The sequence below is a fragment of the Sycon ciliatum genome, chromosome 1, assembly GCF_964019385.1.
Source record: "Sycon ciliatum chromosome 1, ocSycCili1.1, whole genome shotgun sequence".
Lineage (NCBI taxonomy): Eukaryota > Metazoa > Porifera > Calcarea > Leucosolenida > Sycettidae > Sycon > Sycon ciliatum.
Window position 1 is genome coordinate 77999857 of NC_088643.1, and position 14167 is coordinate 78014023.

The window sequence follows — 14167 nt, forward strand, 5'->3', positions numbered from 1 at the left end:
TATGTTGGTGTATGTGTGTGTATGTGTTTGTGTGCATGCGTGCACGCTTGTGTGCGTGGGTGTGGGTGGGTGTGAGCGTGTACACGTGTGTGTCGTTACATGTGTTGAGTAATGCACGAGTTCACACTTATGTGCAGCTGCAGTAAGTGTAAATGCTGACGTTGGATTTCTGTAATACACACAGTCTAGTACTTTGAAGTTGATGGGTGATTATATTATAATGGATGAAGTCAGCATAATTGTTACAGGTAGTTGCTAACAGGTATGTGGGCTTTATTCTTCTTTCAGTGTGAGTGTTAGATACTTCACATCTGCACCCGATACAGCACTCATTCAAGGCGATGTGACTGCAGTAAACCAAGGAGTGTACTCCGATCAGCTGGTAGCTGTATCTGCTGCCACCGCTCCCATTCCTGCGGAGGGTACGTCCGTATGATTGTGGTGCTTATCAAGTTATCATGCCTCTACCGTCATGTGTCCATGCGCCCGGCAATGCGGCTGTGGACACGTGCGTGTGTGTGTGTGTGTGTATGTGTGTGTGTGTGAATGTGTGTGTGTGTGTGCACGTGTGCGTGTGCGTGTGTGTGCGTGTGTGTGTGTGTGTGTGTGTGTGTGTGTGCACGTGTGCGTGTGTGTGTGTGTGTGTGTGTGTACCTGCATGTACGAGTACGAGTACATGTATGCCTGTTTGCACGTGCGGCTGCGCACGTGTGTGAGTTTCCTGTTCCAAATCGGCAAGCTTTCAAGTGCCCGTTGGCAAATTTGGAAGACAAACAAACAGTTCGACCCGTAAGCATGTACCGTATTTTCCGAAGTATAAGCCACACTTTGAACACTCAAAATTCACCCAAAAAGGCGGGTGCAGCTTATACTCCGATGATCAAATTAACGGTGATAAATTGGGTCTGTATTTCGTGGCAAAAAAATGGGGCTGCAGCTTATACTGCGGAACATATGGTACTGACTTCCTTTGTGTATACAAGTAAATGATTTGCCGTATTGGTTCCTGTTGGCATGGTTTCCAGTATTGGTTCCCGCCGGCACAACATTGCCCAAGAGCATGCAGTGTGCAATGTAGTTTCCAACAGCCCAGCATTGGTAAAGGCGCAATGACCTGCGGCGTTACTGCAGCTGTGGTGGTATGGGTCTGGTGGTATAGATGTCACCCCTCAACCATTGTCCAGACTAACAGCCATGCTCGCAATACTACACATTTCTTGCTGTTATCGTAATGGCTGCTATTGCAACTCTAATACCGTATCGGTAATTACGAAAGCCATGACTGATTCTTGGGCTAGGCTGGAGAGGTGTTGCCTTTCTCGGAGTTCAACAGGCAATGGCCATGTCTACAGTGTAATTTGGAACTGCTACCCGACCAATCTCTTGCATGTGTGTACTTGTATTGCTCTCTCCTTTCTCTTTGCAGCAAGCTCAGCTGGTGCAGCCGTAGGCGTCGCATTTTCTGTGCTCATAATCATTGCCGGCGCTCTTTTCGGGTATTTCTACGTGCAAAAGAAAGATGGCGGGAAAATCCGCCTTCCCATGTAAGTCCTGTGCGGCACCGGTGGTGCCGGCCCGGTGTGATAAGCATGTTAAAACTCTGAGTAGGGTACCAACATGGTACATTCTGATGGAAAGTACCACTTTCTCCACTACCATAACATGGTCGAGCCGACACTGAATAGAGCCCTTCTGGCCTGGCGCAGTCATATCAGCATTGCGGTGAAGGGATATGTACATGTATGTGTGCCGCTAAAGTAATCATTTTAATTAACATGAAGTTGGTTGTTCCAACGAGGAACACACGCTTCTAAGTTCGTTTAATTAACATGTACGGAAAATCAACGCGTGGAAGTCGTCTATGTTGCTGCCAGATCGAAACAGATACGAGTGTCATGATGTGACACATACACAGACTAAAGTATAAAATGTGTGAGGCTGCAGCAATGCTGGGAGTTCGAAGTAGACTAAAACCTGTGTTCCACGTGGGCGGTGGCGTTCCTATGGTAGCCCACAATTCAGTCTGAGTTTCACGTGGACCGTAGGCTTAGACACATGTATAGGGCAGCCACTGAGCACAGGCTCCACTAGACGTTCTAGATGCAGCCCTCCTGGAGTCCTGCGTGCAGTATGCCGTGTATAATACATGTACTTGGCACTACATGTACAGGGTATATTCTAGGACGAATTTCCAACCGGTTACGGTCCAATGAAGAGTCGGGGGGTGCGGGGTCCCCCCGGGAAATTTTTTTCAAAATACAACCCAAATATGGCACTCGACAGCAATTTAACAGATTTCTTGGTGCTGGAGTGTAGCAAAGATATAAGCAGCTCCATTCACCCACAGAAAAGTACGGGCGGTTGGAACTGATTTGTAACTTTTCAACTGGTCGCCAACAATTTCAACCGGTCGAAAACCGGTTGGGGCGGTTCTAGAAAATTCCCTGATGTATATACTTCAAAGTACAAGCTTTACGTACCGTGTCGACTCGTAGGGTATTTCCCCATTGAGCTGGTGGATGCTCACTGTGATGATTATGTGAAAAAAATGATTAAAAAATCCTACGCAGCATGTTTGCATTTAACCTGCGCTTGGCTGCAGGCTATCGTGATAATGGAAGACTCTGACCACATCATCCATGTAGTGTAGCTCTGAGAACACAGAGCATAATAATCAAGGGAATGCTTTTGCACATTTTTGCCAAAGTTGCTACCTCTATTCTGCAGTGCTATCACCTCGATAAATTGTCACACAATTTTTGTATTCTTTCTCTAGTGTGCAACGTGCAGATCTTGGTATATGAGCTTGATATCAATATTGCTGCATTGAAACAAATGTACATAATTTCTGAGACCTTCGGAAATACCCAATCTCCTCTGCTCTCTGTCTTGTTGATTATAGAAAAGATAAGTTGCTGCAATTGAAGGCTCTCAACTCAACTGCTATGTCAACCATCAGCATCAGCCTATCGTCGAAGCGCAAGCTTATGTCCATGGATTCTGAGGACATCCGTACGTCTAGCTTCAGCAGCCGCAAGAGGCCTCTCCAGCAACACTCTCCAAGCCTGGCCAGCGTGAACACATCCATCAAGGAGTGCATACGGTATGTCTGAGAGTATCTATCGCACAGCACACTCCACTGCTCTGGCAGCACTGTATACTATCAACATACATGTATGCCTCACAGCACACTCCACTGCCCTGGCAGCACTATATACTATCAACATACAGTAGACTCGTACGCCCAAGAACGCGGTTTCAGAGGGCCAGCCTAGCAAAGTTCTTATTTTTCAGCGCCCCAGGCTATGTTCTCATTTTGCGTTCTTACGCGTCCAACATGACCCGTGAGTCACGCTCATGTACAATGCACTTTGCGATATATAGCGCTACATGTACCGGTTGTACACTTTACGTGTAGTATGTAGCGCTGCACTGGGTGATGTTTTCGCGAGGACCCGACAAGAGTTTGTGGTTGCGGACTTGTTTTGCGTGTACTCGGACAAGATATAGAAACGTGCAATACCAAAAAATGTCGCGTTCTTAAAAATCTTGGAGTTCGTTCTTAAATCCAGGCTGGGGCGTTCTTAGATTTCCAGCCTGGAAGTTCTTGGGCGCCACGTTCTTGGGCGTACGAGTCTACTGTACATGTATGCCTCACAGCACACTCCACTGCCCTGGCAGCACTGTATACTATCAACATACATGTATGCCTCACAGCACACTCCACTGCTCTGGCAGCACTGTACACTATCAACATACATGTATGCCTGTGTCTTCTCTGCCTGTAGTGCTCTTCTAGGTGTGTGTGTGTGCTAACTGAGAGAATGTGTATCTTACCTCCTGGCCAGTATCACCATCTGCAATGTCACTGTGACCAATCCACACGCACGCACGCACGCACGCACACACACACACACACACACACACAACCCAATATCGTCCAGGTCATTTGCTATACTTTCTCTTTCTCCACTGCCAATTTTCTCTGTCACCATTTAGGCAACTTTACATCCATCATCTTCTGGCCACCGACACCTCCTCTGCACCGCGTCACCTTTCTCTTGTCGTCCATTGTCTCTTTGCGAGTAGCCAAACTTCACGTTCTCCTGCTGTCATCTTCACCCCACTGCCAGTTTTCACTTGCATACATGCTTGTACTTGTACTTGCTCACTGCCAAAATTGTCCACATGGGTCTTTCCGGGAGAGGGGAAAGAGATTCAAAAGGAACCTTGGAAAGATGACTCAATTGGCTATTGAACCGCCCAACGGCCGACACCTCCTGAAATCCCCAAACTCTGGGTGGCCTGGGAAATGATCCCACTTATGGGATCACCACAGTAAGTGAGGGAGGACAAGGTGCAGAAAAATGATTGAAGCATCAGGGCATCCGTCCCGGGATCCAACTGCATTTACCCCTGTCCCCTGTGAAGGTAATATTTGCTACCAGTGTGGCTGGCTAAATCAGAGTGGATCTGATAATATCATCACATTCTTTAAAAGCTTCACTAGTACCATTGATTACCATAGAGTTAATCTAATCTAGCCAGAAGCAATCCATATGCACATGCAGCACATACCTTTGGATGCTCCGTGCAATGATAGCATCAGGAGTTGCAGTAGTTCCTGTGGCAAGTTAGATCGTTGGACTGACGGAAGTCCCTGCCACAGCCGCAAATGAACACTCTAGGCTTTGGCACAGGCGGCCGGGGACGATTGCACATGAGGCGCCAGTCTGCATGCACATACACACACACATACACACATCCTCTCCCTTTCTCTCTCTCTCTCTCTCTCTCTCTCTCTCTCTCTTTCTCTCTCTCTCTCTCTCTCTCTTCTCTCTCTCTCTCTCTCTCTCTCTCTCTTTCTCTCTCTCTCTCTCTCTCTCTCTCTCTCTCTCTCTCTCTCTCTCTCTCTCTTTCTCTTTCTCTCTTTCTTTCTTTCTCTGCTCTCACAACATATGACCGTTGTTATAGTTCATCAACTTCACACCAATAGCGGCATGTATCTGCTGGTCAATTCTTCCCGGCTTCGGTGCTTTTTCTTAACCATGCTGACTCTGCTCCAAATGGCATCCAACTGAGCACACACAACTGCATTGCACTCAGAAATAGTACATGCACCAACCTTGATGTTTGATGCAGTTCCTTTCCATAGACTGATGATACATGTTCCACCTTGTTTTACCCCCTCCCCTCTCCCTCCCTCTGTGTGTGCAGGCCAGTGAAGTTGACAGAATTTAATGACTTTGTCACCGATATGAGAGCAAACTCTGATCTGAAATTGGCTGAAGACTTCGAGGTAAGTGTATTGTAAACAATAACTTGCAGCACCTTGTATGCCTGAAAACAGCAGTTTGATTTAGGCAGTAGCATATTGAAGCCCATAGCTAGCTAAGCTTACCACTCGCATTGTTTCTGTAGGAGGCAATGGAGAGGTGTGGTAATTAGGGCTAGTAATCATCACAAACTTGTAATAACACAGAAATATTTAAAAGTTGTGTGTGTGTGGAGGGGTCTTTGTATAGTCATGGGGCATGAAAGCAAAGGCCGATCACCCTGACTATGGTCTATGCCTGAAATTAATTTGATGAAATATGACATTTCTAAAATGTCCATCTCCCTAAATGGTCTCTTTACTACGAATAACTGTACCTTCCACCAAATTTGAGCCTGACTACTCATCAGGGTAGACATTGAAATAATAAAGGTGCAGTGAAAAGGTAGTTATGAAACTACATACTAGTATAATGGTGACAACACACAAGTGCTGCAGAATTAACATCCAGGTGTGGATATGTGAGATGAGGTGTAAAAAGAACTAGAATGTGCAAGCGATGTCTGTGTTAGAGGTAAGGTGCCTCAACAGATGATGTCACAAGACAGATGTGAGAGTAGAGAGTTGCATAGTCAAAGCAGTAGTCATGGCGACAGAAGTACACACGTAGAGTCTACACAAACACACAAGGTCCCCAGTGGAAGGGAATGTTCACGCAGAGTCTATGCAATAAGATCAATGAGCCCAAACCCGGAACTGTGGCAGAATGTAAAGTTCTGTGCAGTAAAGTGACTGTTTGGGAGAGTCATGACATATGTGCACCACCCACCATGTTTCACATCATGGACGCTCGTACAACAGTGTAAAGCGGGTGTGTTCAGTTGGATTGATAATCATTTACTTCGTAGTAGAAGGCCTGCCTTGAGTCCTGACTGTGACAGTCAAAATTTCGTTTTTTCCTGTTACAACTCTTTCAAATTGATGGCAGAAGGATGGAAAATTGGAAATTGTCAGGGAATGCCTGTAAAAGAGTTCCATCTTCAATAAGGAGGCCATGAGGAAAACAATGAACCGCGTTACAACTTACAAGTGTACTAGTAGTAATTCAGAGCTTTATGGCAGGCTGTAAACCATTGAATGCAATGCTGCAGTCCCACCATGACCGTGGGCCTGTGGGAATCAGAGGTGACGGACCGCGCCAATGAACTTGGAGCTAGCCAAAGTGCTCACTCCTTCCACCATGCAGATACAGCTACGAGCTAGCTATAGTGGAGATTGCCTATAGGTCATAGTTGTAGCTAACCAGGCTCTCTTATCTCAGCTCAGATAAAGTCGAGTTGTTGTTCCTGACCGGTAACTGTTGCCTCTTTCTGCTCTCTATTCTCCGTTGATTCTGCAGAATATTAAGAAGATTGGCAAGGAAACGCCCAGTACCTTTGCAACACTGCCCATCAACAAGCCGAAAAACCGCTACATGAACATTCTGGCATGTAAGTAGGAACCTTTTAGCTACACATAAAGAAAACCTGGCCGAGGTTCGGGTATTGGAAACAACAAAAGCACTTTGAAGTACGCAGTATTCCGTGGGTTTACCTTTGTTTTGAGTGTGGGTTGGCTGCCTTCGGACTTGTCATGACCCGGCAGCACCCGCCAGCCCCAGAAATCACAGCCGGTTCATTTTTTCAACACGTCTGCTTTTCTAAATTTCTGCATACATGTACCTCTACGTATCATTGCTTTCCCTTCCTCTGTGAGCCCCTCATGTTGAATATGATCATCAAGAACGTTTGAAAAGAGTTTGAAAAGCAAAATCTGCATGCAGCAACAAACAAATCTGAAAGGGAAGAAGACAAAGCTTCGAAGGGAGCCATGCTAACAGCACGTTTTGATTTCGTGCTTCAGAAATTTCTAAAGCTGAGCATGCTCGCAACTTGCACAATGTGCCTCATTGTGATTTTCACTCACATTCTGGCAGTGGAGATTTGACACAGCGGCGGTTTCCTTCAGAAGATGAAAAGTAATAGAGCCAGTCGATTCGATCTGTCACTAAACCCGCTCTTCGGAAATGACTTTCTACAAGACTTGAGCAACGAGAAACTCGCATGAAAATCTGCCATTGTATGCAATATCTGATCTCCTCTGGAGCAAGGTTACAGCATATCGTCATGTTGATCTGGTCATGTTTTGTGCTCTGCTTGCAGATGATCATTCTCGAGTAAAGTTGAAGCGTGCTAGTGACAACCCGCTGGTGACCGACTATATCAATGCCAATTACATCTCGGTATGACATGCTGTCTAGTTGTACGAGTCTCTTATTTTGCACGTCATCGGGTCATCCCCTGCTTCTTCTTCTTGGCTTGTCACATCAACTTGCTGCTGCCATGCAGAGATAATCTTCCTGTAGGCCCTGCCCTTAATAGTTGCAACTTATGCATATGGCTCCCACTCGCATCTGCTCACAGATATGTTGGAATTGCCCAGCCAGAGCACCTGTCAGTCATTCCCCAGTAACGACATGATCAAAGCGCTTTGGATTCTAAAACCTATTCATCTTGTTTACTCCTGGCCTCCTGGCCTGGTCTTGGTCCAGGCATGGTTGGCCATGGCCGACTCTCTTGTCTGCACATCCGGTTTAGCTATGAAAGATTTACAGAAGGAGGTTGGGTGGGTGGGTGGGGCAAGAAAGAGAATGCCTGCAACTTCTGGGATGCAAAGGAGTTATTTTGAGTAGCCTACAAACTCTATCCAAGTCCTTAACTTCACATTCGCACTACTCTGGCTTACTGAGTATTTTCACCGTTGGAATCTTACTGTACTGTACTGTACTGTACTGTACTGTACTGTACTGTACAGTACTGTACTGTACTGTACTGTACTGTACTGTACTGTACTGTACTGTACTGTACTGTACTGTACAGTACTGTACTGTACTGTACTGTACTGTACTGTACTGTACTGTACTGTACTGTACTGTACTGTACTGTACTGTACTGTACTGTACTGTACTGTACTGTACAGTACTGTACTGTACTGTACTGTACTGTAATGATACTTCACTGTACATGTACTACATCACCAGTAGGCGGGTGAGCCCCCTCCCCAAGAGCTTCATCAGCAGATTAAGAGAATGTATCCCTTACGAGGAGCATGGACCACCAGGGTAGTGGACCGGTGCTGTGTTGTGTTGTGTTACCCTCCTTTGCGTAGAATCCTGCATGTTCTACTGTCCTCGTTGGCAGATGCCACCCAGCTCGACACTAACCAGTAGAAATGCTGAGTTTATATCCTTTGCGTCTCTGTCTATACTGTGTGTGTGTGTATGTGTGTGTGTGTGTGTGTGTGTGTGTGTGTGTGTGTGTGTGTGCGTGCGTGCGTGTGTGTGTGTGTGTGTGTGTGTGTGTGTGTGTGTGTGTGTGTGTGTGTGTGTGTGCGTGCGCGCGTGCGTGCGTGCATGCGTGTTCAGGGCTATCGACACACAAACCGCTACATTGCATCACAAGGTCCATTGCCAGGTACTGTCTCTGACTTTTGGGGGATGATATGGCAGCAGGAAGCATCTGTCATAGTCATGGTAACGCAGGTCGAAGAGAAAGGCAGGGTAAGCACAGCCTCTTTATCTACAGTCTGTTAATTAAGGAAAACTTCCCCTGGCTTTGAAAACCCGTTTTGGGCTGTGTTTAGGCAACATTTTTTTACATTCACTGTTCGCATTAGACTCAGTTAGACTGGGTTTTCTGCATCCACAGGAACGCCACCACCACCGCCACCGCCCAGGATCAAGGCGCAGGTACAGCTCCTAAAGCGGTGGGAGAACAGTAGGTCAACCACACCGGCAAAGTGGTCAAAGAGCGAAAATCCCGTTCACTGCATCCATTTTTCCTCGTGCCAGGCCACGAATTCCCAATGAAAGTTAGGCTCAAAACTCGCTTCTAAATGTGAAAACTTAGTTTTTGAACCTGGTTTTCCATATATTTGCCATGGTGAACCTGCTTAGAAATGGTACGTACATGTATTTGACCCAATTTTGTAAAGCCTGGCTGAATTTCTAATTCATCAGGTGTGCAAGAATGGACTCGGATGAAGAGCCAAGGATAAATTTATAGTAAAGAAAAAAGGACCAGCCAGTTACTTGTAGAACGTCAATACCGTCGGTCAGTGCCGTGCAATGTTATCGCATGAGCTGATTGTTTAGTAACTAGTGGTGTTATTGGACATTGTAGCGTAACTTGTCGTTTCTTGGTCCTTTTTTCTTTACTATAAATTTATAATTCCTTGCCCTTTGACTTTTCCATTCTCTGACATGGCAAGGGGGGATTGTAGCACGGGCAATGCTCCGTGGGATACACAATTATTTCACCAGATCTACCTCTATACGTTCAAGACACCAAAAAGCGCAGTGGTGGTGGTGGAGTCAATCATCACATACACATTTCAGCGGCCGAATGCTGCTGCTTACTTTCTTATCTCGTCCAGAAGTATTTCATGCAGTGAATGCACTGTCTTAATAACTGTACATGTATCTGTGTTCCCTGGGCATGTCATTTGCAGATCAAGTGCCATCCATATTGGCCTATGGATACGGACGATGTTCTCGAGTGCTGTGGTGTGGAGGTGAATCTGGTGTCCGAAGTGAAAGAAGATGACTGGATTAAGCGGGAGATCAACCTTGTCCAGGTACGGCGCCACTCGATGGCTACCCCGGCTCATTCCCCTTCCTCTCTCTCTTTCTCTCTCTCTCTCTCTCTCTCTCTCTCTCTCTCTCTCTCTCTCTCTCTCTCTCTCTCCCCCCCCCCCCCCTTACGCAAAACCCACAACACTTTCTATAGCCAAGCATGTATCTCATGTTATAACCGTTTTATGATTGCATGGATATTATATTATTATTATTATTATTGAGGCCTTTATGGCCGAAACAGCTTGCTGTCTACAGCATTGGGTATTATTATTATTATGTCAGTATGCTCGTACGGTAAAACTTTGATAAGATGTATCCCCCCCCCCCCCCCCCGCCTGGGCCTGTAAAGTAAGTGCTTATGAGCGTTTAAATACTAGTGCACGCTTATGAGGGGGGGGGGGGGGGGATCTGTGCCACGGAAAAAGGACCGTGCGAACCAGGTGTTTTTTTCTTGCGCGCGTGCATACTATTATTATACAAGTAGGTACATGTATGTACATGTATGTACATGTATGTGAGTAGGTACATGTATGTGTAGTACATGTATGTGTAGTACATGTATGTGTAGTACATGTATGTGAGTAGGTACATGTATGTGAGTTGCACTGTACTGTATTCTGTATAGCATGTTTTGTTAGCTCTCGCTTTTTTTTCTATTTCTCTGTCTGCTGCTCTATCCAGGGTGACAATCTGAGGACACTAACCCAGTTTGCTTTCCTCTCCTGGCCTGATCACGGCGTACCGCAGTCAACCGATGCTCTGCTAAAGCTGGTCTTTGCCGTGCGCAGACAGGTGACCGAGTGCGTGGACAATCCCGAGAAGCCCGTGATCGTCCACTGCAGCGCTGGTGTTGGCCGCACTGGCACATTCATTGCTGTGGACACCTGTGTGGAGCGGCTGGCCAACAAAGATTACATTGACCCCTACGCCGTTGTCTGCTCCATGCGAGAGCGTCGCAACCTGATGGTTCAGACCGAGGTAAGGGCCAAGTTACTATTATTATTATTAAAAAGCTTTAATACGTGGAGATAAAAATGTAATCAACACAATAAATAGAGTAAGCTGCGCACTCAGTACAAACACCATTAGCAAAACCTGTTTTCATGTAAATAAAGATCTTTATTTACATGAAAACAAGTTTTGCTAATGGTGTTTGTACTGAGTGTGCAGCTTACTCTATTTATTGCGTTGATTATTATTATTATTATTATTTTAATAACGAAGGTACGTGTTGGGTTGTAAGTATCCACGCAAACACACATCCAGTCAAAATAAGGCACTTGTCAAAGTATCCGAACGTTTTCGGTCCCTTCTCATCACACACGACAAGTGCCTTATTTTGACTGGATGTGTGTTTGCGTGGATACTTACGACCCAACACGTACCTCCGTTATTAAAGTATTATCCGCCTCCGACTTCTTGTAAAATTATTATTATTATTATTATTATTCAAAGAACTCTTCCTCTCCTCTCCTCCATGCGCTCTCACAGCCGACTCACTGCTACCCTCAGTAGCCAGTACACACACCAACCAAGGAAGGGTTGCAGGTAGATACTGAAATTCCTCCTGACAGCTGTTTCGCCTTCATAAGGCTCATCAGAGAAGGTGATATTGAATAGGATGATATCAGGTGGAGATGGTGCATTTGAAATAATAATTATTATTATTATTTGAAACTCGGATGTTGAGCCATAAATAAATGTAGAAGAGAAAAGGACATATGGATACGAGTTAGGAGTAACTCTCCATCACTTTCCATGGTCTTTCCATAACCTTGAACCTTCCAAGTTGGAAGGCTGTCGGTTAGCGCTACGGAGATGTGTTGAAGCTAGGTGTCAGGACGTCGAATGTTTCAGTACTCTGTCAGTATTGTGCCTAGTTATTGCACTTTCTGACTGTATATAGTATCATGTTACAGTGATGGAGAGTTACTCTTAACTCGTATCCATATGTCCTTTTCTCTTCTACATTATTATTATTATTATTGTAGATTTTGTCTCTTTCCCTCAAACTAGTGAAAATTGTAGAAAGGAAAAGACATTATGGATACGAGTTAAGAGTAACTCTCCATCGCTGTAACATGATACTTTATACAGTCACGGAAAGACCAAAGAGGGGAAGGCAAGCGCAACGAAAACGAGCAAAAGCTACAGTCCCAACGGAACAAAGAATGTCGATTGTTACTGGACGATGACAAGACCAGTACAATATTTGACAAAGCGGTCTAACTACAATTCGAAGCAGCAAAGCAGCACACCACCCAACTTGGGTGGGTCATAAATATCAAAGATAAGTAAAGAAATGGGAAGCTTTGCGAAAACGAATTGTACAAGCCGAAAGCCAAACTCCTACAGTACTCCTCATGCATGACATTGTGATGGACTAGTTGACTACAAAACGGAGATGTGTTGAAACTAGGTGTCAGGACGTCGAATGTCTCAGTACTCTGTCAGTTTTGTGCCTAGTTATTGCACTTTCTGACTGTATAAAGTATCATGTTACAGTGATGGAGAGTTACTCTTAACTCGTATCCATAATGTCTTTTCCTTTCTACATTTATTTATGGCTCAACATCCGAGTTTCAAATTATTATTATTATTATTATTATTATGCTTGTTCGCGTTGACATTACCAAGCAAGCTTGGCTAGTCTTCGCATAAGCCAAATGAACAAAAGAAATGAGGAACGGGCGAGGCCAATGAGGTGAACACACGCGTGCAACTGCAGAATAGGCAAAAGGAATACCGTAGAATCCCGCGGATAAGCCCATGGCTTATCTATTTCACAAGGACATTTCGGTGGGCTTATACAAGAACATGGGCTTATACGCCGACCCCAAAATTGTGCTATTGAAAAGTACCGAGGAAGTGAGAAGTACCTTGCTGAAAATCACTGTGCAAACAAAAACAACCGATGATTGTGTTGAAATGTTCAAACAAAAAAACGAAATAACCTACATGTACTACGTACATAGTACGACCTAGGCCCATGGGAGAGAAAAGAGCAGTACGTGGCATGTGGCCTCTAATTTCCTAAAAACTTTGAAATTCTCCGTGAAGTCCAAATTTGAAATTGCAATTTGTATTTGCTCGCAGTGGACATAGTTTGATGCGCTCCCCATGATATCAAGCGAATGGCCGAGGGCCCTCTTGATTGGTACCGTACTTCCGCACATATAAGCGCATGTGCTTATGTCCGGATATAAGCGCACCTCTCAATTATAAGCGCATGTGCTTATATGTGAACACTATTGGTGAAAAGGCGGGAGCGAAATATACCACTACAGTCCATTTCAAAACTATAGACGCGTACCTAGGCAAAAACCGTTATGCCAGCATCTATACCACATAAAATTTGTGATCACTTTGTGCATAAATTTTTCCAAATTGGGCGTCTGTTATCCAATCCTTTAGAAACTATATGAGAGTAATTGTGGAGCGATCCTGAGCAATATTCCGAAAACTATTCTCAAAAAGTTCCAGCCAAATTTGAAATATTTCAAAAACCCTACGCGTCTATAGTTTTGAAATGCACTGTAAGTAGTGTGATTACACCATTGTTTAGGACACAGACAAACCTGTATTGTGCATATAAGCGCATGGGCTTCTACCCGAACATGTTTACACAGCCAAAGATCTTTTTTGCAGCAAATTTTCGCTTATAAGCGCATGCGCTTATATGTGGGGAAGTATGGTATGAGCTGCCAGTATGATGCAAGCCAGATGTGAATTGATCGAAGAAGGATAGATTTACCATCACTGTGGATAAGAGTCATACTGTAGCTCAGTTGGTTAGAGCATTGCTCGCGAATAGCAAGGTCCCTGGTTCGAGTCCCGGTGGTGTGACTGATGATTTTTCTTTCTTTCATATCTGGCTTGCAAGTGTTGAGTTTCGGAGAGAAAAGAGCAGTACGTGGCATGTGGCCTCTAATTTCCTAAAAACTTTGAAATTCTCCGTGAAGTCCAAATTTGAAATTGCAGCCCACATGTAACTGGGCATTCTCCATCTGCATTCAATAATCAAAACGAAACTCCTTCAAACCCACCCACCCCCAAACGAAAACTTTTCGTTTTGAAAAACAATTGGTAACCTTGGAGCAAAATGAAGTAACTATTCTTGTCATCCGATAATGTGCTCCCTGTTTGATAACAAAAGTAAAGCTGTGCTGAGGAGCTCTAACAGAGCGAAACAGTTGCTGTCCACAGATTTGAGTATT

The 14167-nt window shown here is 44.8% G+C and overlaps 1 protein-coding gene across 1 annotated transcript in view; it reads left to right on the top strand.

Annotated features, from left to right (window-relative positions):
• The window catches only part of LOC135805621 (mucin-3B-like), a 99435-nt gene that overhangs the window by 83163 nt on the left and 2105 nt on the right, over positions 1-14167 (top strand). Inside the window, exons 27-35 of the mRNA XM_065319687.1 lie at positions 289-422; positions 1427-1544; positions 2903-3103; positions 5218-5299; positions 6675-6765; positions 7477-7556; positions 8739-8873; positions 9824-9949; positions 10632-10928. Of these exons, the coding sequence (XP_065175759.1) occupies positions 289-422; positions 1427-1544; positions 2903-3103; positions 5218-5299; positions 6675-6765; positions 7477-7556; positions 8739-8873; positions 9824-9949; positions 10632-10928 (1264 nt within the window). The remainder of the gene's footprint in view (positions 1-288; positions 423-1426; positions 1545-2902; positions 3104-5217; positions 5300-6674; positions 6766-7476; positions 7557-8738; positions 8874-9823; positions 9950-10631; positions 10929-14167) is intronic.